Source organism: Vanacampus margaritifer, chromosome 20 (genome assembly GCF_051991255.1).
Source record: "Vanacampus margaritifer isolate UIUO_Vmar chromosome 20, RoL_Vmar_1.0, whole genome shotgun sequence".
In the NCBI taxonomy this organism is placed as follows: domain Eukaryota; kingdom Metazoa; phylum Chordata; class Actinopteri; order Syngnathiformes; family Syngnathidae; genus Vanacampus; species Vanacampus margaritifer.
In genome coordinates this window covers 1485215-1511681 of record NC_135451.1, presented here as the reverse complement: position 1 = coordinate 1511681, position 26467 = coordinate 1485215, and the positions used below count along the sequence as shown (strand labels likewise).

At 43.4% G+C, this 26467-nt stretch overlaps 1 protein-coding gene and 1 pseudogene across 2 annotated transcripts in view; one reads left to right on the top strand and one right to left on the bottom strand.

Annotated features, from left to right (window-relative positions):
* Positions 1 to 26467, top strand: part of LOC144040099 (dual specificity calcium/calmodulin-dependent 3',5'-cyclic nucleotide phosphodiesterase 1C-like) — a 141405-nt gene that overhangs the window by 50280 nt on the left and 64658 nt on the right. For both annotated transcript variants that reach the window (XM_077553919.1, XM_077553920.1), the window contains 5 exons: positions 3187 to 3253; positions 4260 to 4376; positions 11183 to 11323; positions 16204 to 16304; positions 22322 to 22450. In XM_077553919.1, coding sequence (XP_077410045.1) covers positions 3187 to 3253; positions 4260 to 4376; positions 11183 to 11323; positions 16204 to 16304; positions 22322 to 22450 — 555 coding nt within the window. The remainder of the gene's footprint in view (positions 1 to 3186; positions 3254 to 4259; positions 4377 to 11182; positions 11324 to 16203; positions 16305 to 22321; positions 22451 to 26467) is intronic.
* On the bottom strand, positions 24792 to 26198 carry LOC144040621 (general transcription factor II-I repeat domain-containing protein 2A pseudogene; annotated as a pseudogene).

Below are 26467 nucleotides of genomic sequence, written 5' to 3'. Positions count from 1 at the left end.
ACACTTCTATATATACAGTATATACACACACATGGGTATGTACACAACATTGCACCATATATATATATCTTATTGCACTGAGTTAATGTCGGTTGTTAAGCAGTTTGATGGATGTCGGCAGGAATGAGGTTTTGTAGCGGTTCAGCCTGGTTCTGGGGGCCCTGAATCTCCTGCCGGAAGGCAGTAGCTGGAACTCATGATGCAGAATGTGAGTCGGGTCATTAACAATTTTCTGTGCCAGTCCGGTGACGGACCGCTCATAAAGCATCTGCAGAGAAGGATGATTCCTGACCCCCATGATCTTCATGGCAGTCCGCACCAGACCGGCAATCTGTGATCTTGACTGCACAGTCAGGTTGCCGTACCAGGCCGCAATGCCGTATCTGATGATACTTTCCAATGCAGCCCGGTAGAACAACAGCATGATCCTCTGCTCCACTCCATAGACCCTAAGTCTGCGTAGGAAGTAAAGACGCTGTTGGAGTTTGGAGCAGAGACTTCCAACATGTACCCTTCAGCTGAGTGTGTTGTCGATGTGGACCCCCAGATACCTGTATGAACCACCTGGCTGATGTGGTTGCTTTTAATGACGACTGGCCTGTGGTCACCAACAGTTTTTGGATCAAATATCACCTCCTCTGTCTTCCCCACATTGAGCACAAGATGATTCTGGTCACACCACTGGACAAATTTCTCTATTTCTGAGAAATAGTCCAGTGGGCTACCGCCGGCCTGCAGCAAGCTGACGATAGCTGTGTCATCAGATAACTTAATGATAAAGTTCTCTGGGTGTGATGTCACACAATCATTTGTGTACAACGTGAAGAGGACCGGGGAGCTGACGCAGCCCTGTGGGGCACCTGTGCTAATCAATCTGGGTTCCGAGAGGGAGCTGTTGACCCTGACTTGCTGTGTGCTCTGTGTCAGGAAGGAGTGATACCACCTCGAGATGTACGGGTTCACATTCATCTCCTTCAGTTTACCCAAAAGCAGGTGCGGCTGCATTGTGTTGAACGCTGAGCTAAAGTCAACGAACAACACACGTGCATAAGCTTTCGGGCCGTCTCGGTGTTTGCTGACCAGATGTGTGATGCTGTTGATAGCATCGTCAGTGCCGCGACCCCGCTTGTAGGCAAACTGAAGGGAGTCTAAGTGTGCATCCACCTCCCCCCTGAGCCGAGTCACCATCAGCCTCTCGAAACACTTCATGACAATGGAAGTTAGAGCCACAGGCCTGAAGTCATTATTGACCACAGGACATTGTTTTTTAGGAACAGGGGTGATTACTGATTTTTTCCAGAGACTGGGAATGGAGTGTGAGTCCACAGATCTCTGGAAGATGGGCTGCCATGCCGCTGTGAGCTCCTCTGCACAGGATTTTAGCAGAAGGGCAGATATCCCATCTGGTCCTGAGGCCTTTTTTGTGCAGACAGACCTAAAAGCAGATTGGACATCATGGGGATGAATGACCAGCCTTGAGTCCTGCTCATTCACTGAAATGGACCTCAGGACCTCCCCACATTCAGTCTATAGTTCTATAGTTCTCAGTTCTCAGTTCTATAGTCTCTTTGTGCTTCCTTTTTGCTTTTTTAAGCATGTGCTTGAGTTCTTTTTGAACCAGTTTGAGCTGTGCTCTGTCCTGGTTCTTAAATGCCCTTTTTTTTGCGGTTAATACAGTCTTTAACCTCTTTAGTAATATACGGTTTGTTGTTGGGGTAAACAGTTATTTCCTTTGTTGGTATGATGTTGTCCACACAGAATTGAATATAGTCAGTTACAGTCACAGCAGCAGTATCCACATCCAGCCCATGAAAGGTATTCCACTCCGTGCATAGGAAACATCCTTTAAGGGTCTCAATGCTGTCATGAGACCAGATTTTAACAGTCTTTCTCTGTGGTTTGCTGTGTTTGAGAGCTGTTTTGTAGGTTGGGATGAGGTGAATTGTGTTGTGGTCTGAGTTGGAGGGTGGGGGGGGGGGGGGGGCTCTACTCACATATGCGTTTTTCACGTTCCCAAAGCATTTGTCCAAGACTCTGTCTCCCCTTGTTCCACATTTTACATACTGATGAAAACCCGGGAGAGACAGCTCCAATTTGCAGTGGTGAAGGACTCTGGTTGGTGGCCTGGTGGGTGGTGTCTGGTCGGTGCTGGATTTCCCTTTCCTTTCTTTTCTTTGGTCCTTCCTCGGGTTTCCTGACAGCCTCACGACTCTGGCTGGAAGTGTTCGGTTTAGGTGAACGGTATGGGATTTTTTTTTCAATAGGTTTTAGGTGAACTAATGAATACACACTCCCTCGCACGCACGCACACACGCACATACACATGATCACACACATACAAAAAGAAAAAAAAAAAAGGAGAGCAATGATGATGACATGTCAAATCGGTAAAATTACCGAATGAACAATACTGAGCTCTCCAGAAAAAAAAAAAAGCTCTTTGGTGGAAAGGGTAGATGAGCTCTGTCTGAAGTACCTAATAGATCTGGATATTGTGGGGCTGTCCTGGTTTACATGCCTCTGCAACACAGCTTGGACATCGAGGACAGTGCTTCTGGATTGGCAGACAGGTGTGCTCCAACTACAGGGGGATCACACTCAACCTCTGTGATGAAGTCTATTCAGGGGCGATGGAGAGGAGTTTCATCGAGAAGTCGAATCTTGGAATCAGGAGGAGCAGTGTGGTTTTCATCTTGGCTGTGGAACAGTGGACCAGCTACACCCTCTGCAGGATCCTCAAGCGGCTGAAATGAGTTTCCTCCACATGGTGTCCGGGCTGCCATGAGAAGATCATTCGGGAGACTTGCTGCTGCTTCTCCACATTGAGAGGAGCCAGATGAGATGGCTCAAGTATCTGGTTAGGATGCCTCCTAGTGTTTCCTTGGTGAGGTGTTACGGACACATCCCATCGGCAGGAGGACCAGGCCTGTCCCAGGACACGCTGGAGTGACTGTTGCCTTGGAAGCACTTCTGGAAGAGTCGGTTGAAGTGACTGGTGAGAGTGAATTCTGGGTGTCCCTGCTAAAAATGCTGCTCCTGCAACTCAACCCTGAGTAAGTGGTAGAAAATGGATGGATGGATGGATGCAATCAATATCAAAGTGTACAGAAAACTTAGCTGACCATGAGCTCCCCCCCCCCCCCCCCCACTTCTTGGTCTTATGTATATTGTGTATTTCTTTGACAGGATATACAGAAGAACCTTTAACATGGCTGGCTTCATTTATCCCCCAGATGTGATAACTGTGCTCAAGGTATACTTCTGCTTCATTGATTTCAGTGATTTTACTTTGCTGGCACCATTTTAATTGTATTGCTCTTAACAGAGATGGACATTCCTTTCACCCCCCCCCCCCTTTTTTTTTTGATAGAACTCATTATTGTGGGCAGCCTTACCAAGTCGTGTCATCATCATTGCTCTCTCTTTGTGTGTGTGTGTGTGTCTGTGTGTGTCTGTGTGTGTGTGTGTGTGTGTGTGTACATACATACACACACACACAGTACGTTTGAATGTTATGCTTTTGAAATGTTTTCCACCCAATTATACAAAGGTGGCTTTACTTCTCAACAATTACAACACTAACTCCTAAAGCTAATTTTACTATTAGAGGACACTTAACTTTTTTGAAAGTACTAAGCGTCAAAAATGGTCAAAAAAGTCAAAAGGTTACTAAAAAACTTCAAAAGTCAAAATGGTGTTCTACTGCTGCCGTTGAGGAGAAGAGGAAGGTGGGAAGTCTGACTTTTCTGACTTCACGGGAACGCCGCATTGAACTTGGAGATCCAAGTTGCAAATTCAGAAAAAAAGGACCCCAACATCACTGACCGGTGTTAATCTGATGTCACTTGACAATAGAGAGACAGACCATGAATGGCTAACCATAATTTACACAATTAAGTAAATTAGTAGTGAAGTAAAGTAATGTTAGTGCTGGTGGTCGAGAGATAATAGGGTGTCAGTAATGAAGGTATCGTTCTCATCAGAAGAGGATGGCTTAGAAACATTCTCATACTCCATGATATCATGTCAATGTCAATGTAGTAGTCAAAGCTAGCAATAACAACTAATAACCAGAAAGTGATTAATTGCTATTATACCACTTAACATTTAAAAATGATTGCTGATTGAGTCATTGATTATGCAGCCATGTACAGTACATCCAATGTTATAATACAATAAACCTCAAAATGTAATGTACTGCAAATATTGTTTGTATATATGTAGTATTTATTTATAAAGGTATTTTATATGTGTTTTAGCATGTGGACATATGGTCATTTGATGTGTTTGCACTGAATGATGCCAGTGGAGACCACGCCTTGAAAATCATCTTTTATGAACTGCTCACCAGATATGATTTGATCAACCGTTTCAAGGTATGGTAATTAAAACAATTACATTACATGTTCTACTATGTTAACTTCAATTAATGTCAAGGTTATTTTGACATGTAAGTTTTAGACCATGGTGTACTGATTATGCTTAGCAACTCTCTTAGAATTTGTCTGCATCAGATTGACATAGCGCTTTTCTGGACACTCAAAGACACTTCACCCGTGGATACATAATTCACGTAGTCACATATTCACACTCTGCTGGTGGTAAACTATGTATATAGCCACAGTTGCCCTGGGGCAGACTGAGGGAAGCGTGGCTGCCAGTGTGCGCCTACGGCCCCCCTGACCACCACCAAAAATTCGCACATTCCATACACCAGTAATAGTGACACTGGAGGCAATGTGTGTGAAAGTCACGACGACACATGACTTGAGCGAGAATCGAACAGCAAACATTCAGGTTACAGGATGACTGACTTTACCCTGTGACAATAAACTGTACAGCATCCTGTTGAATCTACAGCTGAGGTTGTATACTGCTTTTCAAACACAATTTGAGCTCCACATCTTTTCTGAAATTCCTATCCACTCTGCCACCATTGAAAAAGGGAGAGGAAGTTCCTATTAGAAACCTACTCCCGTCGTGTGTATTGCAACAGCTACAGTAGAAACATGGGCAGTCTAATGGGATATCTGAAAAAGTATTTTTTTTAAATAATTCATCATCATGGCTAAACAATTTATCTTGCTGCGAAGCTGCTTGCTACCTGGTGAGAGGAGAGGGGCAGACTGGGAAATGTGATCCAGAAGTCATTGAAAAACCGGCCCACTTCATGCCCACTGCGGGGAGCCAGCCAGATAGTTAGCTGTTTTATGCAAGTCTTAGGCAACCCCGATAAAAAAAAAAAACGACATTTGCTGTTATTGTTTGTTATTATGTATTTTGGCCCATAATCCTCGATATGCAGAATGTAGCTGCAAGGAGGCACATGCCAATGTCTTCTTGTGCCAGTCTCAAGCCCGGATAAATACAGAGGGTTGTGGCTAGAAGGGCATCCGACGTAAAACTTTGGCCAACTCAAACATGGAATCGTCAACAGTTAAATGTATGACTTCCATACCGGATCGGTCAAGGCCCGGGTTAACAACGACCGATCTGCTTTTGACCAACAGGGTGCCCGTGGAAACTGGACTACTGTTGGTCAAAGAAGGAGAGGAGAGAGGTGCGTTTGTAGGAAGAAAGAGAAGAGCAACACCAAGAGTCTAGGACTGAGAGTAGGGACATTGAATGTTGTAACTATGACAGGAAAAGGCAGAGATCTGGTTGACATGATGCAGAGGAGGAAAGTGGACATGTTGTGTGTTCAGGAGACCAGGTGTAACGGGAGCAAAGCTAGAAGTTTAGGAGCAGAGTTCAAGTTGTTCTATCATGATGTAGATAGGAAGAGAAATGGAGTAGGAGTTATCGTGAGGTAGGAGTTTGTTAGGAACGTCCTGGAGGTGAAAAGAGTGTCAGATAGAGTGATGAGCTTGAAGCTAGGAATCAAAGGTGTGATGATTAATGTTGTTAGTGGGTATGCGCCACAGGTAGGAGCTGGAGGAGAAGGAGAACTTTTGGTTGGACCTTGATGAAATGATGCAGAGCATTCCTAGAAGTGAGAGAGAGGAAAATGAGAGAGAACGAAGAGTAGAAGAGGTGACTGTTGTGCACCAGGAAGTAGCAACGATAAGTAAGGACAAAGTGAGAAGGGCATTGAAGAGGATGAAGAGTGGAAAGGCACTCGGTCCTGATGATATGCCTGTGAAGGTATGGAAGTGTCTAGGAGAGGTAGCAATATATTTTTTGACTGGGTTGTTCAACAGGATCTTAGATAGTGAGAAGGTGCCTGAGGAATGGAGGAGAAGTGTGCTGGTGTCCATTTTTAAGAACAAGGGAGATGGGAGTTGTGGCAACTCCAGAGGAATAAAGCTGATTAGCCACACAATAAAGCTATGGGAAAGAGTATTTGAAGCAAGACTGAGGGCAGAGGTGAACATTTGTGCGTAGCAGTATGGTTTCATGCCAGAAAAAGAGTACCACAGTATTTGCAGTATTTGCTTTGAGGATGTTGATAGAGAAGTACAGGGAAGGTCAAAAGGAGCTGCATTGTGTCTTTGTAGATCTGGAGAAAGCTTATGACAGGTTGCCCAAAGAGGAACTGTGGTTTTGTATGAGTGAGTCTGGAGTGGCAGAGAAGTATGTTCAAGTGGTGCAGGACATGTATGAGGACTGTAAGACAGTGGTAAGGTATGCTGTAGGTGTGATGGAGGAGTTCAAGGGGGAGGTTGGGACTACATCAGGGATCAGCTCTGAGCCCCTTCTTGTTCGCTATGGTAATGGACAGGTAGCCAGACGAAGTTAGACAGGAATGTCCATGGACTATGATATTTGCTGATGACATTATGATCCGTAGTTAGAGCAGAGAACAGGTGGAGGAGAAGCTAAGGGCATGGAGGTTTGCCCTGGAAAGGAGGGGAAAGAAGGTAAGCCGTAGCAAGATGGTGCATCTGTGTGTGAATGGCAGGGGCCTAACTGAAAGAGTGAGGTTACAGGAAGAAGACACCAAGAAGGTGGAGGAGTTTACGTATTTAAGGTCAACAGTCCAGAGCAATGGAGAGTGTGGAAAAGAAGTGAAGAAGCGTGTGCAGGCAGACAACTGGAACAGGTGGAGAAAAGTGTCAGGTGTGATGTGTGATAGAAGAGTTTCAACTAAAATAAAAGGAAAGGTTTATAAAACTGTGGTTAGACCAGCGATGTTGTTTGGTCTGGAGACAGTGCCACTGAGGAAAAGACAGGAGGCAGTGCTCGAGGTGCAGAGATGAAGATGCTGAGGTTCTCTTTGGGAGTGACCAGGATGGATAGGATCAGGAATTAGTACATCAGAGGGACAGCACATGTTAGAGACTTTGGAGATGAAGTTAGAGAGGCCAGACTGAGATAGTTTGGATATGTCCAGAGGAGAGATAGTGATTATATTGGCAGAAGGATGCTGAGTTTCCAAATGCTAGGCAGGAGGTCTAGAGGAAGACCAAAGAGGAGGTTTATGGATGTAGTTAAAAAAGACATGAAGGTAGTTGGTGTGAGCGCAGAGGATGCAGAGGACTGGGAAAGATGGATGCAACTGATTTGCTGATTTGCGACCCCTGAAGGGAAAAACCCAAAGGAAAAGAAGAAGAATAACCATCGATATGCAGACGATTACATTACCAAACTTGGAAGACAGGTTAACTGTCTTCCTGTGTAAGTCATCTATCACCATCCATCATCTGTCAAGCAGGACAACAGGTTAATGAAATTATTGTTTGAAGCTAAACTTGCTAAAAAGTAAATTGTTTATGGGTAGTGTCTTTGTCTTGGAACAAAAGTGTCAGGGTTACATTTAAATCTTTCTCAAATGATGCAACTCCGTGAGACAGGAATCAAGGACCACACCCAAGTTTGTCTTTCTGCAGAAAGGAGGGAGTGGATGCTCTTAGCACCAAAGAACTTCCTGCCTCCACCTCCTTGCTCTGCACATTTATTTACAAGTTTAGAAGGTGGAACAAAAGGCAGTACTAAACTCACAATGATAAAAAAAAACATGCAACTGGTGTGTGTGTAGCATTTCAATTGCAGCAAATAGTAAAGTGCTTATTATGTGATAACTTATTATACAATTTTTCCAACAAAAAGTTAAATACATGTATTGTATATCATTTATTTATCACTCATTCTTGTCTCAAGGGACAAAAAACGTTTAAAAATGTTCTTCTTCTTTTTTTTAAATGTCAGATGGGTCAATACTGTGGCTCAGTCTGAACAGGGCCAGATCGGATTTGGAAACTTGCTAAAACAGTCTGGATAGTCAGCCCTAAAAATCTGATTCAAGGAGGAATCCGAGCAGTCTGAACGCAGCCTTTGTGTACAAGTTGCATTGCTCATCTACCCCAGGACTACTCTACAGTACATGCGTGTGTGTTGCGGATCTGCTCCGCTCCGGTGGCGGCGCCGATTCGTTTCCATTCTCTATCAGCTTGTTCAAATACACAGACTGAGTATGCACTGCGGATTGACTGCGGACCAGCTCCGTTGTGCCAGAGCCCGCCAGACAAATAGAACTATTTTCTCTTTTTGCCGGATGACGCATCTGTCGGCATCTGTCAAATGGCAAAGTAGCACAGAACACATCGAGCGGGACAGGAAGACCGACACAGTTTAAAAATAAAAAATTCTGGTTACGTTTAAGAATTAAACACTCACCAGATCCTATTTCGCAATCATGTCAGCAACATGTCATAATGCTTAACGCTTATTCACTGTTTAAACACCAGCGAACAACAGGACGGATTTATAATTGAGGTGAAAAGCCACAAAATTCTATATGACACATCACATCCTTTTTATAAGGACAACATAAAAAATGATTCTGCATGGAACGTCATAGCAGAAGCTATGGGAGTGGACGGTGAGTTCAATCAAAGGAAGATCACCTCCTTTCTGCTTCTCTGTTGAGCACAGACTTTCTTTGTGTTTGTCGTTTTACCCCTATTGTGACCCGTTTTGAGTAGGGATGGCTCAATCCGATCCACTGGATCGGTGTTGAGTCCAATCCAGGCCAAAATAGCTGGATCGGGATCGAATAGTTTTTCATTATAAGCAATCAGATCCATTCCATAGTCCATGTCACTGAGAAGCAAAGCAGCTGATTGCTATGCTTGCAAAATTTGTGTGTCGAGGGGCGGTAGCAAAACTGAACATTTTAACACAACGAACTTGATAAAGCATCTGAAGAAGCATCGCGAAAAGGAGTATGGAGAATTTGCAAACAAAATCCGCGAACCTTCGAAACTTTGATGCTGGAAACACTACAGACGACTACAAAACTCACTCCGGAGAACACCAGGGCCAAAACGATAACAAACAAAGTCATTCTGCTGGATTACCAACCACTTTGTGGTGGAAAATGTGGGGTTTCAAGGTTTTATACAGCATTTGGAGCCGCGCTATCAACTACCAAACCGGCACACCTGATAGACTAATCCAACTGAAATACAAACAGGTAAGGGAGTTAATCTCTAAACGTTTGGAAAGTGCAATTATGGTTAGTTTAACAACTTTATTCAATCTAACACTAGATTGCACATTATTTAATTTAAAACATTTGAATGGTGCTGGGTCTGCTCTGTTTTACAGTGTTGATATATCAAATGTGAGCTTTAAGTTTTAATGAAGCCGCAGCAATTACACATAGCCCGTGTGTTTTCTTTTTTTCTTTAGGGAACCAGAATAGTTGTGGGGGGGTTTTAGATGTCAGTATCAAAAAAATTACATCCATGTATTTTATTTTTTTTTTTTAGCATGACAAAAAGAATCAGATCGGTTTAGGATATTGGCCGATCCTCAAGGCTGCAGTATCGGGATAGTTATTGGATAGGAAAATGTGGTATCGAGCCATCCCTAGTTTTGAGCTTTTTGATGGTTCTGACCAAGCCATTTCAAAGTAAAATACTGCCCACGGGTTAATGCCACATAATAACCACTTTACACCCTTGTTGCGCAAAAGTGTTATTATAACCTTAATTTCAATATTCTCAATTTTTTTGTGTAAAATAAAGTTTTGTTTTGTTTTGTTTTCCTTTACTCCAACTTGCACAGTTCAAACAGAGGTCACAATGTTGAAAAAATGTCTTGCAATTAATAAAAGACCAAATATGGGATAATTAATATATATTTATCTAACATTTGCACCTTCCATACACCAGTGTGACTAGCACTGGAGGCAATGTGTGTGAACGACACATGACTTGAGGACAGCGGGGATCAAACAGTCGACCTTCTAGTTACTGAACGACCATCTTTAATAGACCATGAGCCACGGCCGCCAATTGACAAAACAATTGCAACCGTGTCTAAAAAGCACAATGACTCTTACTACATAATTATAAACACTGCATTTTACTTAGATATTTTCCTGCTTGTATTTTTAATGTTTGCCATTTTATTTCATGATACCATGACAGTAATTGGTCACAAACAATGACTTCTCAGCCATATACAACACTAAGTAGTGAGCCCTGTTCGATATATGCGCTGCACTGTTTCTACAACTAGGTGTCAATAATGCCTAGAGCATAGGTGTCAAACTCCGGTCCTCGAGGGCCGCAGTCCTGCATGTTTTGGAGGTTTCTCTCTTCCAACACAAGCTGATTCCAATCAGCAGGATCGTTATTAGGCTTATGCAGAGCTTGCTCATGAGCTGGTCATATATCAGCTGTGTTGGAGAACGGAAACATCCAAAACTTGCAGGACTGTGGCCCTCCAGGACCGGAGTTTGACACCTATGGCCTAAAGTATGGAGTTCCATGCAAGCATGATGTTAAGGTCAAGTTTGGGGGAAAAAAGTGGTCATTCTGTCAACATTGACAGAAGGTCTGTCAGTCCGCCAATGATGGATGCCTACTTTGAATGATTGGAAACATTGACGGACGCCCATTTCACTGAGGGAATGACAAATGACAGATTGACGATTACAATGCCATTTGGTTTGAAACATTGACGGATTGATAATGACGGCAGGGTGTCCTGACTGTTGACGATTGTCGAATGACGGACACTCATTTCATTTAAACGCCCCTCTATTCTATAATTTGTCTTTAGATGTGAGCTAGTGTGAGATGGTCATCTTCCAAGAGTCTTTTCTAAATCTTCTCAGTCTCCTAATGTACAGAGATCATAAGATAAGATAAAAAATGTTACTTAAAAGTAAATTGTGAATAAAGCAGCAATATCATACATTCATTTTACTTGTTTTTGTTTTGTTCTGTAGGTTCCTCTTTCAGCTCTAATATCATTTGCTGAGTCACTGGAGGTGGGTTACAGCAAAAACAACAACCCCTACCACAACCTGATACATGCCGCTGATGTAACACAAACTATCCACTATATAGTCCTCAAAACTGGCATGGTGGTAAGTATTGGGATAAGCCGAATAACCATACAAGAGTCCATTGGTCATCCTCAAATTGTTTATTATATTGTGTGTGATTTAGTGAACAGTATTTGTCTGTACTGTATGCACCTTCACACAATCAGGTTCCAATAATACTGAAAGGGCAGCAGCATTTTCTGATGATTTTATTAATTTGCTTTGTCTCTACTCTAGCCATTTTAAATATTTGTCTGTCAGATTACCCGATACATTTGCTCTGTGTCGTGGACTGAACGTGTAGCCACACTACAAATCTGAAACTGACAAGACCTCACTCACCGCGCCACCCATATTTATTTTTTTAATGCACCACATACACTCACTGACATGCCTGGGAGGCGGGTGGATCGGAGCATGGGGATATCATTTCCCTCTGCTCCGGTTCACCTGCTCCCAATTTTAATGCACCACACACACACACGCCTACTGCCCGAAAGCTAGGATTGGCTGCAGCGCCTCCGCAACCCTTGTGAGGAATAAAGTAAAAATAATTTGTCAGAGCAAAATAAGCAAATTTAGGTTAAATTTAAGAAATTATATCTTACTTAAGATTTCTGTTTTTGCAGTTTATACTGCCTGTCTGGTCTTAAGGGGATGTATCTCTGTATTTTAAGTCCTTCCACATTTAACTATAGGCATATAATGATTTAATCTTACCTTTGACACCATGGTGATGTAATTTTTAATGAAATATTAGGTATTTCACTGGCTATTTTTCTAACACAGAAGTAAAACGCCCAGTCCAGTATAACCCCGCCTCTCCCCGTGTGGTTGCCGCGCGCCCCTCTCATCCTAGCACTCCTCTGAGTGGCCATGCAAGACCGGCCGGCCAGCTCTTGCGGTACACCCCTGTCATCTTTAAATGTGGAAATCGGATGGATTAATTAATTAATTCAATTATTTAACTTCAATAAACATTTTAAACAAAACGGCTCCGTTGCCGTGTGAAATCTTAATAGAGGAGGAGGGAGCAGCTGCAGTAGACGCGTTGGTGGAACCCCTCCGTGGTCAGCCCGCATGTGATCTGAACCCGCTATGGCATCCTGAACAAGGAGAACCTCAAGGCTGCTCTTTTTCTTTTTGTTCATTTACTACTTTCTTTATCCATCTGCTCCTGCCTAATTTTCTTCCAACTCGCCCAGCTGGTGTTCCACCAGGTCTTTCAAAGGATTTATTTTGCAGAAGTTTCTGGACACAGACAAGATCGCTTTGGTTCCCCTTGTGTGTGTGTGTGTGTGTGTCCTCCCCCCACTTGTAGTCGTTCTTGTACTTTCAGCATAGCGGCCCCCAAAAAGCCCCTCCCCTGGCTCTTCCTCCTTTGCTGCCCTTAAGTCCCGCCCCTCTCCAGTGCCGCCCCTAAATCCCAAGATAGACAGTACTCAATACACACGGACAGGTGGCCGATTGATGTGGAAACACAGCAGGCCAGACAACCTGGCACCCCGACAGCTGGCCAACCTTATAAAGGAATCCTATTAACACATTTGCTTCACCCCAGACAAATGGCTCATCAATGTGGGAATAGAGGAAGCTCCCCCAAACATCATTTAAACACTCACCCAGCTCTACTTAGGAAATCAAAACAGTTATAATTAAATGGAAACAGCAGAATGTCAACAAACTTCAAGCAAGAGTAAGTGCAAATTTGTGATTGCCGTGGGCATAAAATTGGTGCATACCAAAATTGGCGATTACAATGAGCTTTGACCAATTGACCTATCGCATTTCTCACCATCGCGTTCCACCCACTCATTACCTCATATAGTTATTTCCCCTACTTCAGTTTCCTTATTAATCACCTCTGTACATTTGTATTTAGTCAAGCTTGCTGTAGTATACGTAGAACCATGTGTGAATTTTGATTTGCTTAGTAGAAAAAAAAATCTACATCTTTGCATATACAGAACATCAGCGTGAATTTTATGTGTGTTTGAATCAAATTGTTAACCTCTAATTGGGTAAACCGAAACAAAGAACTATTCCATTGTAGCTCTTTCATACAAAGACTGATTTATACGACATTTCTCGTTTGTTTACTCAATAAATGAACCAAACAAATGTGGTGCTCCTAGAGATGACAGAGAGAACTGCAAGCTCTCGTGTCTAAAAACATTGCTCCTGGAGCGATCCTAATTCACGCTACAGAGCAGTGGAAGCCCACAGTTTGAGAAAATGGAGGTGTTGCTGCTCTATCTCCTTTTCCCTGTCACTGGGGTTAGGGTTGCCTACATGATGCACATTGTGCCTCCTTTTACCTGCATTAAATAGAAAAATCATTTTTGATACAGAACAGTGTGATAATTTTGTATTTGTTAAAATATAAAACTCATATCACAGAACAAAACAAGTAACTAAGGCTGTCACTAGGTAGGAGAGTGTGGGTAATTTGCATAACCACAGTCTGTTTAACGATATAATGATGGGAATGCTTTCACCAGTGGTTTTGCAAAAGCCTCCGTTATTGTTGTCTACAGTTTATTTTTTCCCGTTTTTTTGTCATTGGTTTTGACAATCGTTAAAGGAACTTAACCAACTAAACAAAGCTGTATTCATACAGGCTGAAAAATGTCCCATCAGAAACTGAATTTGAATCATTTGCATAGAAATTTTAATTGATTAATCGTGAATAATTGCATAAAAATGTAGTTGATTTACATATTTTGTATTTGGATTGTTTAATTTGAACTATTGTATTGAGAAACTGAATCTGAATTATAGAATTGTAAATTAAATGTATTAGTGTGGAACTGAAGCCCAATACATTTGAAACTGAATGTAAGATTATGAACTGTATTTCAGTTAGCCAGAATTTTTATTTGAACGTCACTGCAAATTCAATCCTATACATGTTCACATTCCTTTCTCTTAATTCAGTTTCATATTAGCTGTGGCAGACATCTCTTTGTTTTAGAGCAAGTACCATTGAGGTTCCTCAGACAATCAAATCTCAAACTCTTTATTGTATATCATTTATCTATCTGTATTAGAATGCTTATACTCATCAGTTGGGGTAGACCCCAGTATTAAGCAGTGCTGTGGTCGCCCATCTGTATCCCCGCTGCGCCACCACGCACCCCCTATTTTTTTTAATGCACCACATACACTCACCGACACGTCTGGGAAGCAGGTGGATCGGCGCGGGGGGATATCATGCCCCTCTGCTCCATCTCACCTGCTCCCAATTTTAATGCACCAAACACACAGACACACACTTGTATATACACTGGCTGGGTTGTGGTGGGTGGCGGGTGGGGGGGGGTGGTATCGTGGGGGGAGCAGGGGCTGTGGGCTGGTGGGGTGCCTGGTGGGCCTGCCGTGCCCCGTTCTGCTGTGTTGGTCTTGGGGTGCGGGCCATGTTGGGTTGGGGGGCGCGCCAGGCACCTGGGTTTGTTCTCCGGCCGGTGGCCCCCACAGGGCCCGGGGGTTGTGCCTTGGCGCTGCTTTGGCGCTGCCGTGGTCTGGGGGGCCCTGGGGGCTTGTGCTTGCTCTGTCCTGGCCGGGGTCGACGGCTCCCCTCTTTGGTGGAGGTTTTCATGCATGCCAAATCCACCACACCAGCATCTACCGAAATTCAAACACAATCTGCTTCTTCCTCTGGTCGTTGAATCGGTGGAGACTGATGTCTGTGCATCACACTCTGCTTCATCTATCCTTCCTTCGTTTCCTCAGTCTTTCCTTTGGTCTCTTGAGGTCTCCCTAATTTGTTGGAATTGAGATGTTTCTGGGGTTGGTGAAAGATTCTGGTTGGTAACCCGGTGGGTAGAAGGTGATGTCTGGTCGGTGCTAGATTTCACTTTTTTTTCTTTTCTTTGATCCTTCCTCGGGTCTCCTGACAACTTCACGACTCTAGCGGGATTCTGAAGTATTCGGTTTAGGTGAACGGTATGGGATTTTTAATAGGTTTTAGGTGAATTAATGAGCACACACTCACACGCACGCACATATGCATACACACACGGACATACTGATGCACATACAAAAAAAGAAAAAAAAGAGAGAGAGAGCAATGATGATGACATGTCAAATTGGTAAGATTACCAAATGAACAATACTGAGCTCTCTCCAAAAAAAATTGAGACGCACACACCAATTATAAATTTGTGTCGGCAGTCGAGTGTACAACGCATCCTAGGGTGACCATATTTTCATTTCCAATAAAAGAGGACATTCAGCCCGACCTCGAGATACTTGATACTCAGATACAAGGTGCCATACATTCAAACTATTTTAAATGCCTCCTCTGTATGGGTAGAAAAAAAACCTCAAAAAACATTACTCTCTTTTGAAGACTTATATTTTTGCTCCGGAATCCTTTTTCATTCTTTTTTTTTTTTTACTTCGAGCTGGGTTCGTACCCATCGCCTCCGGTGCAGAAGCTCAACATTTGCCACTCAGTTAAAGTTCGGGGCCAACCATCACAGCTAGTGTGCGGTCTGCCAGCCATGGTAAACGTTGCACTGTATTTCGCCTCCCATTTGCCGCACAACGAAAAATGTACAATTTCAAACCCGCCCAGATGCCCGGAAGGAATGTAATAAAGTGGATATCTCCCTGTAAAACATCCTAAAAATAGCAATGCCAAACATCATGTAAAGTGAAACAGCCAGTTAATTGAAGCACATCCACAAAGTCCTTTTGTATCATTCTTTGTGAAAAGTACGAATAACTCTCTGTCCCTTACTTTGCTGAAGATCCGGTAGCTAAGGCGTTGGTCTCCCATCCTTCAAACGATTATGTTTTTCCTCAAAAGAAAGGCCTGAAAATAGTTTTATATTCTCCAGTGGCGTCATCTTACTGCTGTACTGTGCACTAAGTGTGTAACTCTCTCTCTCTCCCTCCCCCCCCTTTATTTGTTTCAGCACTGGCTAACTGAATTGGAGATCTTTGCCATCATATTTGCAGCTGCCATCCATGACTATGAACACACAGGGACTACCAATAACTTTCATATTCAGACCAGGTAAGTTCCAAAGAGTGATTAAAAAATAATAATAAATCGATAATTGCTCTAAAACTCCCGGCAATATTGTTGCAGTAGGGATTTTAAAAAACACATGCTAAATATTCTAAAACTACCTGCAATATTGTTGCATGGTAAAATAAAATAAAAAATGTTGGTTTTTACACTTAAGTTACTTACAAATATGTCCAAAGTTTGACCCAGGGGCTAAAATGGTGACACTGAATTAAAAAACTAAAGAAAAGAAAAGTTGAACATACAGGGACTACCAATAACGTTCATTTTTAGACCAGGTAAGTTCCAAGTAGTGATTAAAAAAATAATAAAAAATCGATAATTTATCTAAAACTCTCTGCAATATTGTTGCATGGTAATATCAAGAAAAAAATATTTGTCGTATTTACACTTTACTTACTTTACACTAGACATGTCCAAAGTTCAAACAAATGTGGCCTGCAGCCTGTGTCATAAAATTCTAAGATGGCAATAATGAAGTTCAAAATATAAAGAAAACAAAAATTGACAGTGAGGGTAAGGGGTGGTAAAAAAATAATAATTATATATATATATAAATATATATATATACAAACCCAATTCCCCAAAAGTTGGGACGAAATTCAAATTTTCAATAAAAACTGAATGCAATTGTGTGGAAGTGCCAACTTTTTATATTTTATTTAGAATAGAACATAGGGAACAGGTCAAAAGTTTAAACTGAGAAGATGTATCATTTTAAGGGAAAACTATGGTTATTTTAAATTCCATTGTGTCAACAAATCTAAAAAAAAGTTGGGACAAGGCCATTTTCACCAGTGTGAGGCACCCCCTCTTCTTCTTACAACAGTCTGCAAACGTCTGGGGATTGAGGAGACAAGTTTCTTAAGTTTGGAAATAGGAATGCTGTCCCATTCTTGTCTAACACGCGTCTCTCTAACTGTTCAACTGTCTTGGGCTTTCTTTGTTGCACCTTCCCCTTCATGATGCGCCAAATGTGCTCTATAAGTGAAAGAAGTGGACTGCAGGCTGGCCATTTCAATACCCGGATCCTTTTTCAACACAGCCATGATGTTGTAATTAGTGCTGCATGTGGTCTGGCATTATCGTGTTGAGAAATGCAAGATCTCCTCTGAAAGTGATGTTGCCTGGAGGGGAGCATATGTTGTTCTCGAATCTGAATATACTTTCTGCATTAACGATGCCTTTCCAGATGTGGAAGCTGCCCATGTCAAATGAACTCATGCAGCCCTATACGATCATAGATTCAGGCTTATAAACTGAGTGCTGATAACAACTTGGGTTGTCCTTGTCCTCTTTCGTCAATATGATATAGTGCCCCAATTTTTCACAGAGAACTTCGAATCGTGATTCGTCTGACCACAAAACAGGTTTCCACTTTGCCACACTCCATTTTAAATGACCGCTGGCCCAGAGAACCGCCTGCTGCTTTAGAAATGGCTACTTTTTTTTTTTTTTTAGAGCTCAGTATTATTTATTCGGTAATGTTACAGATTCGACATGTCATCATCATTGCTCTCTCTCTCTCTCTCTCTCTCTCTCTCTCTCTCTCTCTCTCTCTCTCTTTTTCCCTTTTTTTTCTCTTTCTCTTTTTTTTTTGCATGTGCATGAGTATGTGCGTGAGAATGTGTATGTGCGGGTGTGTGTGTGCATATGTGCGTGCGTGTGAGTGTGTACTCATTAATTCATCTAAAATCTATTAAAAATCCCATACCGTTCACCTAAACCGAATACTTCAGAATCCAGCAAGAGTCGTGAGGATCCAAAGAAGGATCAAAGAAAAGAAAGAAAAGTGAAATCCAGCACTGACCAGACATCACCTACTACCCACCAGGTTACCAACCAGAATCTTTCACCAACCCCAGAAACATCTCATTTCCAAGAAATTAGGGAGACTTCAAGAGACCAAAGGAAAGACTGAGGAAAGAAAGGAAGGATAGATGAAGCAGAGTGAGATCCACAGACATCAGCCTCCACCGATTCAACGACCAGAGGAAGAAGCAGATTGTGTTTGAATTTCGATAGATGCTGGTGTGGTGGATCTGGCATACTGTACATGAAAACCTCCACAAAAGAGAGGAGTCGTCGAGCCAGGACAGAGCAAGCACAACCCCCCAGGGCCCCCCAGGCCACGGCAGCGCCAAAGCACAACCCCCGGGCCCCGCAGGGGCCACCGGCCAGAGAGCAAACCCAGGAGCCTGGCACCACAACACGGCCCGCGCCCAAAGCCCAACGCAGCAGAACGGGGCACGGCAGGCCCGCCACACAGCCCCCGCTCCCCCAGGCTCCCAAACCCTCAGACAACCACCGTCCGCCCCCAGCTTCCCCCCACCGAGCCACCCGTACCGCCCTCCCCCCACAACCAAGTCACCCCCCCTAAAAAAAAATAGGGGCGTGGCGGTGCGGCGGATATACAGATGGGGGACCGCAGCACTGCTTAATACTGCGGTCTGCTCCAACTTGTGTGGTTCTTTAAAATTGGAGGGGAGTCGTAGGGCGAAGACGGTGTCCACCTTACCCCACCCCCCTAAAGTGTGTGGTATGTGCCCTATGTGTCTATTAACAAAGTGTATTGTGCAAAACTAGTGCAGTGCGGTAAGAGGAGCGACCAGCGGGGCCTTTCCCAACCGGGCGGGGGCAGGAGGCGCACCCGCCCACCACACTCCCACCCAACCCACCGGGACCTCGGCGGGCATATGGAACCAGCCCGGTGGGGCGATAGGGCTCTTCTCCCGGATACTGGGGCCCGCCCGAAGTGCCAGTAGGCTCACCGGAGCAGAGCAGGCACAACACCCCCACCCGCCCGCTCGGCCCCCGGAGCCCCGAAACCCGGGCCATGGATGGAGCCCCCAGCCCAGGGGAGGGGGAGGAAGGCGGACAGGGGAGGGGGACGGGACAGGGGGAGGAGACGACAAGTAGGGCAAGGGGCGGCAGCAGGGCAGCAGAGAGAGGGGGGAGGAGGAGGACGGGTGATGAGGGAGAAGGGACAGGGAGGCGGAGGACGGGCAGGGAGAGGCGAGGAGGGAGAGGCAGGAAGGGGGAGGGTAGAGGGAACCACGGGACACCCCGGAGGCCCACCCGCCCCAAACCGCATCGCCAGTGTCCCAGGCTGCGAGGGCCCAGGACACCAGGGAGAGCACCACAAAGCAACACCCCCCAAGAGACCCAGGGAACGGCCAAGACACAGCCGCTACCCAGCAGCCAACAGAGGGGCAGAGCCGCCCACGCTCAGCCAGGGGGGACAGCACCTATAAAGTTAAGCCACTGGCATGCGAATATTAACCCTTAGTGCCAATTGGAAATGAATCTTGAGAAGTTGATGACTGTAAGATGTCATTTGATGTAGTCTGTTCGATCCTGCTGGCAGCAACTGGGTTCCTGACTATAAAAACACAACCATTAGCTACAAATACAGAAACAGCAATATAAGTTATCGCGATGTGGTGGCTCTCGCCAACAGGCAGAATTAAGTAACCAGATTTAGATTAAAAGATTCTATAGACCATGTTTCTATAAATTTTGATATTTGTTTTTTATTCGAGGCAGATATTTTTTTCCATTTAAATGGGATTTATGAGGAGGTTAGACCATTGGTCGATATTCAGAGTTTGTTTATTTTTCCCGTTAACAAGAATTTTTTTTTTAGCGATAGTAAGGGCTACAAGTGTAGATTGAAATTGTTTACGTGGTAAGTCAGTTGTTGTTAGGTCACCTAGCAAACACAAGTTTGGAGATAAAGGTATCCTACGGTCCAAGATAGCGGAAAGTTTTTCTATGACTTTAGTCCAGAACTACATAACCGGAGTGCATAATCACAAAGCATGAAAATAAGTGTCTGTAGTATTTTCTAAACATTGGAGACAAATGTCGGAGTCTGAGAGTCCCATTTTCTTCATTATACTGTATATTGAGTGATGTATGTTCTATGAATATTTTATATTGGAAAAGTTGTAAATTTGTGTGTTTTGTCATTTTGAATACGTTTTCACCAACTTGAATCCAAAAGTCAGATTCCGGAGCTATAGACAAGTCTGTCTCCCATTTCGAGATGGGTAAATACATTTTATCAGTATACGAAAGTAACTTATATATTATATTATATATTTTTGAGAGGTTTTTTGTTGTTGTTGGAGAAAGCTTTGTAATATCTTTAGCTAAAACAGGCGATTGGAGCGTACCCCGAAGTATTGGAATTTGTTTATTTATCATACTTTTAACTTGCAGATAATGTAAAAAATTTCAGTTTTTCATTTTGTATTTTTGAGCAAGGATATATATGATATAAACATATGTAAGAAAAGATGGTGGAGATGTGTAATTCCTTTCTGCTCCCACACACCTAAATAAAACGATTGGTTGTTGAAAGTCGGGGTTATGCCATATGGGAGAAAGCCCGCAGGTCTCCAATTGGGCTTTTGTAAAAAAAAGAAAACAAGAAAAAAAGAAAAGAAAAAAAAAAGAAATGGCTTGGTACTGTAGAATTTCATCTGGCAACGGCGGCTGGCATGGTGGATTGTGTTCACCCACAATGTTTTCTGGAAGTATTGCTGAGCCCTTTCTGTGATTCCCCTTACAGTAAGCATTCCTGTTTGCGGTGCAGTGCCGTTTAAGGGCCCGAAGATCATGGGCATCCAGTATTTTCGGCCTTGACCCTTACACACAGAGATTGTTCCAGATTCTCTGAACCTGATGATGTTATCCACTGTAGATTATGATTACTTAAACCTTTTTGCAATTTTTCTCACTGGTAAACACCTTTCTGATATCTCTCCACTATCTTTCTGCGCTTCTGAGAGACACTGCCACTCGGAGAAGCTCTTTTCATACTCCAATCAAGTTGCCAGTTCATTAGTGGTAACTGGTCTTCCAGCTGTTTTTTTGTGTAATTGTGTAAGTGCAATTGACTTTTCCAGCCTCTTATTGCTACCTGTCCCAACTTTTTTGAGATTTGTTGGCACCATGAAATTTACAATCAACATATTTCCCCCCTAAAATAATACATTTTCTCAGTTTAAACTTTTGTCATCTACGTTCTATTCTGAACAAAATATTGAAATTTGGCACTTCCACATAATTGCATTCAATTTTTATTCACAATTTGTATAGTGTCACAACTTTTTGGGAATTGGGTTTGTGTGTGTGTGTGTGTGTATGTATATATATATATATATATATATATATATATATATTAGAGCTGTCAAACGATTAAACATTTTAAGCAGATTAATCACAACTTTGAATTTTAAATTAATCACGATTAATCACTTAATTAAAAAGGCTTTTTTATCAACATTTTTTGCTGCCAAATTTAAAGAGCACCTGTTATGTGTTAATTTTTTTGACATTTAATGTTATAAGGACGTCTTCAAAAAAATGTATCCACTGCACACACTCATCCTCTTTTTCTGATCAGTTACTTGCATAATAAAAAATGGTGGGGGGGAACCCAATATTTTGACATGAACAAATATTCTGAATGCCATACGCAAACATTTATCAAATGCTTCACTTTAATGCATGTAGTTATGTTTATCGCTCAACCACAATCACTGGGCTACTTTTAACGTAGCCATCCACTGTCAGCAAAATTAATAGTGTAATTAATCTGCGTTAATACATGATTAATGCGATCATTTTTTTGTGATTAATTAATTTGTTAATGCTTTAACTTTAACAGCACTAGTGAAAACTCAAGAAAATTTAAATACACATCAGGTCTGGCAAAAACAAAATGTAAAGGTTTTTGTGCCATTTTCAAAATATAAAATTTCCAATTTGCCAGTTCCCCAATGTGCAAGTACCCCTAAGTGGACCAGGCTTGCGAGGGCCCTTCACAGCCGCTCACAGCTCTAGGTTAATTATTAATAATCCATTTCTTAAATATATTTTCTATCTCATATAGTGTATCTACAAGGCTATGCATGGAATAAATTTTAGTAGCAACAATTAGATAACCCAAGAACCCTCTGTTGAATGCTGGAATTAATGTTGGATTTTTCCAGGTCAGATACTGCCATGCTGTACAATGACCGATCTGTGCTGGAGAATCATCATGTCAGTGCTGCTTATCGCCTTCTACAGGAAAATTATGACTTAAACATCCTGGTCAATTTTTCCAAAGATGACTGGAGGTGAGATTCCCCAATTTTTGGGGGGGAGGTGGTGTTGGTTGGCCAGAGCGTCAGCCAGTGTATCGGTGTATTTTTTTATTACATTTTTTGGGGAGGCTGCAACTTAAATATTAAAGTTATTAACTTTAGAAAGTGCATTTAAAGTGCTGGCTGGGCGTGGGCGGGTCTGCCCCTCTGTTGGCTGCTGGGTGGCGGCTGCGTCTTGGTCGTTCCCTGGGTCTCGTGGGGGGTGCTGTGTTGCGGGGCTCTCCCTGGTGTTCGGGGCGGCGCCGGCCCGGCGCCGGCCCGGCGCGGTCCGTCGCTCTGGGCCCGGCAACGTGGGTCGGGGCCTGTGGGCCGCCGGGGTGCCCCGTGGTTCCCTCTCCCCTCCCCCTTCCTCCCCCTTGCTTCCTCTCCCTCTTCGCCTCTCCCCGCCCGTCCTCCGCCTCCCTGTCCCTTCTCCCTCGTCGCCCTTCCTCCTCCTCTCCCCCTCTCTCTGCGGCCCTGCCGCTGCCTCCTGCCCTTCCTGTCGTCTCCTTCCCCCGTCCCCTCCCCCTCCCCCTCCCCGAGGCCGGGGGTTCCATCCGTGGCCCGGGTCTCGGCGCTCCGGGGGCCGGGAGAGTTTCAGTTTCTCCTTTGGGCCCTTGAGGTCTCCCTGATTTGTTGGAATTTAGATGTCTCTGTGGTTGGTGAAGGACTCTGGTTAGTGGCCCGATGGGTGGTGTCTGGTCGGTACTGGGCTTCGCTTTTCTTTCTTTTCTTTTGTCCCTCTTCGGGTCTCCTGGCGGCCCCACGACTTTGGCTGGATTTTGAAGTGTTCGGTTTAGGTGAACGGTATGGGAATTCTTCTTTTTTTTTTTACACGCACGCACGCACGCACACACACACACACACACACACACACACATACAAAAAAAAAAGGGAGAACAATGATGATGACATGTCAAATGATCAATACTGAGCTCTCCCAAAAAAAAAAAAAGAAAGTGCATTTAAAAAGTGATCATCTAGGTCCATTTTTCACTCAAACTCATTGTTTGTTTTTTAATCAGGAAAGTGATATTAGCATGCATTTTCAATTTCATCTGCAGCCATGCTTTATACATTAATGTTTTTTTAACTGCACCTTCTTTGTGTGGGGCATTCCAGGGAAGCACATATTACAAGGGGTGGGAGGGAATCAGTTTGTGTTTTGGATTTTTGTTGTGTTTGTTCTTTCTTTCTTTTTTATGTGTAGCACCTTGTGTTGCTTTTAAAGTATGAAAGGTGCTATAAAAATAAAGATTTGATTGATTGATTCATCCGTCTGTTTTAAAAATTCAGGGGGAAAAACAAATGTGAATTGCATGACACGTTGATCATCGACACTTGGAAGTTGTAACACAGCTGTCTTGTTCTGAGCATCGCTTCCCCATTGATCGAGGGTGCCTCGCTGTTGGGCTGGGACTGTCGCAGGCTGCTTCGACCTCCTTTCCGTTCCGTTCCTCCAAGCGCAGAATGAATGCTGGACCAGCTCGCGTGGCACATCGTGGAGAGGACCCGACCCGTTCCTACGCGTGCAGCCTGCGTCACGGCTTCTGAGGCGGCCACCTTGAAACCTCTCTCGCTGAGTTTAAACATATAATTAAAGCGGGGAGCCATCAGGTACCACGCGGCTGCCAGTGGAGGACAGTATCTTCCCTCAGCCCACAGCCCAAGGCGGCCGAGGGGGCCACCTTGAAACCTAGACAAGGCGGCGGCGGTTCCCTCACACCTGAGATCAGACAAGACTAAAAAGAGAGGAAAATAAACTAACCGGTAGCGGTGAGTGAAGAGGGAAAGCATCGTTTGTCTTTGGTTGTTCCTGGTCCAAGGCAAACATAATAGCTAATAGCTAGTAGGCTACACTCTTGTTCATCTGTTTTTTTGAGTTGCCTCTAAACTGCGGTGGCCCAATGCTGCTCCCCCTCTGGGATTAGCAGATTAATATATGGCTGGCTACGCAATGTATGGTATCAATTAAGTATTGTGATACCACTTAATGGATCGATACTGCGGATTGCGTGAACAAGTTATACAGTCAGAATCGGTTTAAGTCAGGGGTGGGCAATTAATTTTTATCGGGGGCCGCATGAGAAACCTGAATTGTGTCAGAGGGCCACCAACTTTCTTTCATTGTAAAATGCTCAAATTAAATATTTTGAATAGCTGGTACTGATAATCAGAAGAATAAAGCACTCTGTAAATATTTATATTAGGTTATGTGAAATTGTGGTGTATTGGTTAAATAAGAAAAACAATTATTGAACCAGTGCAATTTATTTTTAATTTGTTAATCTCCACAAACAATAACTTGTAATGTTTTCCACCTCATGTTACCTCTTCAGTGAGAATAATCCAGTCTGTTCTGGGCTTGAACAAGGGCATTGAAATCTGGCGGAATGTCTGAAGTGGCTATGCGAAGGACAGCTGAGAGGTGGTCATCAGTCATAGAGGATCTGTGTTTGGATTTGTTGAACTTCATAACTGAGAATGTCTGTTCACAATGATAGGTAGATCCAAAGAGGACTAGGATCCTCTGAGCATGCCTCCTCAGGTGTGGAAAGTTCTCCTCTTTGAGGGCGGAGTAAAAGTCCAGCAGTGAGACTGACTTGAAGTGATCTGTCAGAAGTGTGTCAGACTGCAGATCAATGAGTTCCATCTGAACTTCGTTTGGTGCATCATCCACACTGCAGTTGAAGGGAGAAGAAACCATGTGCATTTCACTCTCAAGAGTTTTGAAATCTTGAAATCGCCTTGAAAACTCTGCATGCAATGCTTCTAACATGGTTGAGTACTTTTGGAGATGATCACCTGATCTTTTGGCTTCCTTAAGTGTTGGCAAGTGGGTCAGAATGTTTTCCTTCACTTGGCTTGAGAGAAGCTGCAGTTTTCTCATGAAAGCCTTCACTGCACTGTACATCTCATGCACAAAAAGGCCCTTGCTCTGCATTTTGACATTTAGTTCGTTCATTAGTGCAGTCACATCCACAGCGAATCCGAGGTCTGCCAACCAGTCGTTATCTGAAAGTTCTGGGACGTCATGACCTTTCTGAATACAGAACTCTTGAATCTGGTCTCTCAAGTCCCAGACACTTTTCAGAACCTTGCCAAGGCTGAGCCACCTAACAGTGCAGTGATAGCTTATGTCACCATGTTCAGCCTCATTTTCCTCCAACAAAGCAACAAACTGTCTGTGATTTAAAGCTCTCGCTCTGATGAAGTTAACTATTTTAGTGACAGCATCAACGACATTTTTCATTTTTAACACTGTCTTACACAACACTTCCTGATGTATGATACAATGCAAAAATGTCAATTTCTGATCAGGGTTAATTTCTGTCACTTTATCCTGCATTCTCTTTAAAAGTCCAACATTTTTCCCGGTCAGATTTGGACAACCATTTGTTGTCACACCTGTAAGCTTGTCCCATTTCAGTCCTAACATGGCCATACATGCATTTACCTCTCTGAACAAGTCATTACCTGTGGTTGTCCCTTTTATTGACTGCATGGCTGCCAACTTCTCCGTGATTTGAAAGTCTGCGGTTATCCCACGTAAGAAGATGAGCAGCTGAGCGGTGTCACGTACATCGCAGCTCTCATCCAAAGCCAGAGAAAAAAAGTCAAAGTCGGCCGCTCTGTTCTTCAGCTGAAGCTCTAAGTTTCCCGCGATGTCCTCAATCCGCCTCGTTACAGTGCGTCGGGAGAGTGACACGTTCTCAAACGCGCCCTTTTTCTCTGGGCACATCAGCGCAGCAGAGTCCAATAAACACTCCTTAATAAACTCTCCGTCGGAAAACGCCTTACTTTTTCTGGCGATTTTGTGAGAAATGACATAACTTGTCCTGACGGCTGATTCTCTGGGAGTGTGAAGTTTAGTGAAAAATCCTTGTTGGGTTTGTAGTTTTGCAAGCAATGCATCAGACTCCATTGCACGCTCTTCACCAGACAGATTTCTGTATTTATCTTCATGCTTGGTCGTGTAGTGGCGATTCAAATTATATTCTTTAAAAACAG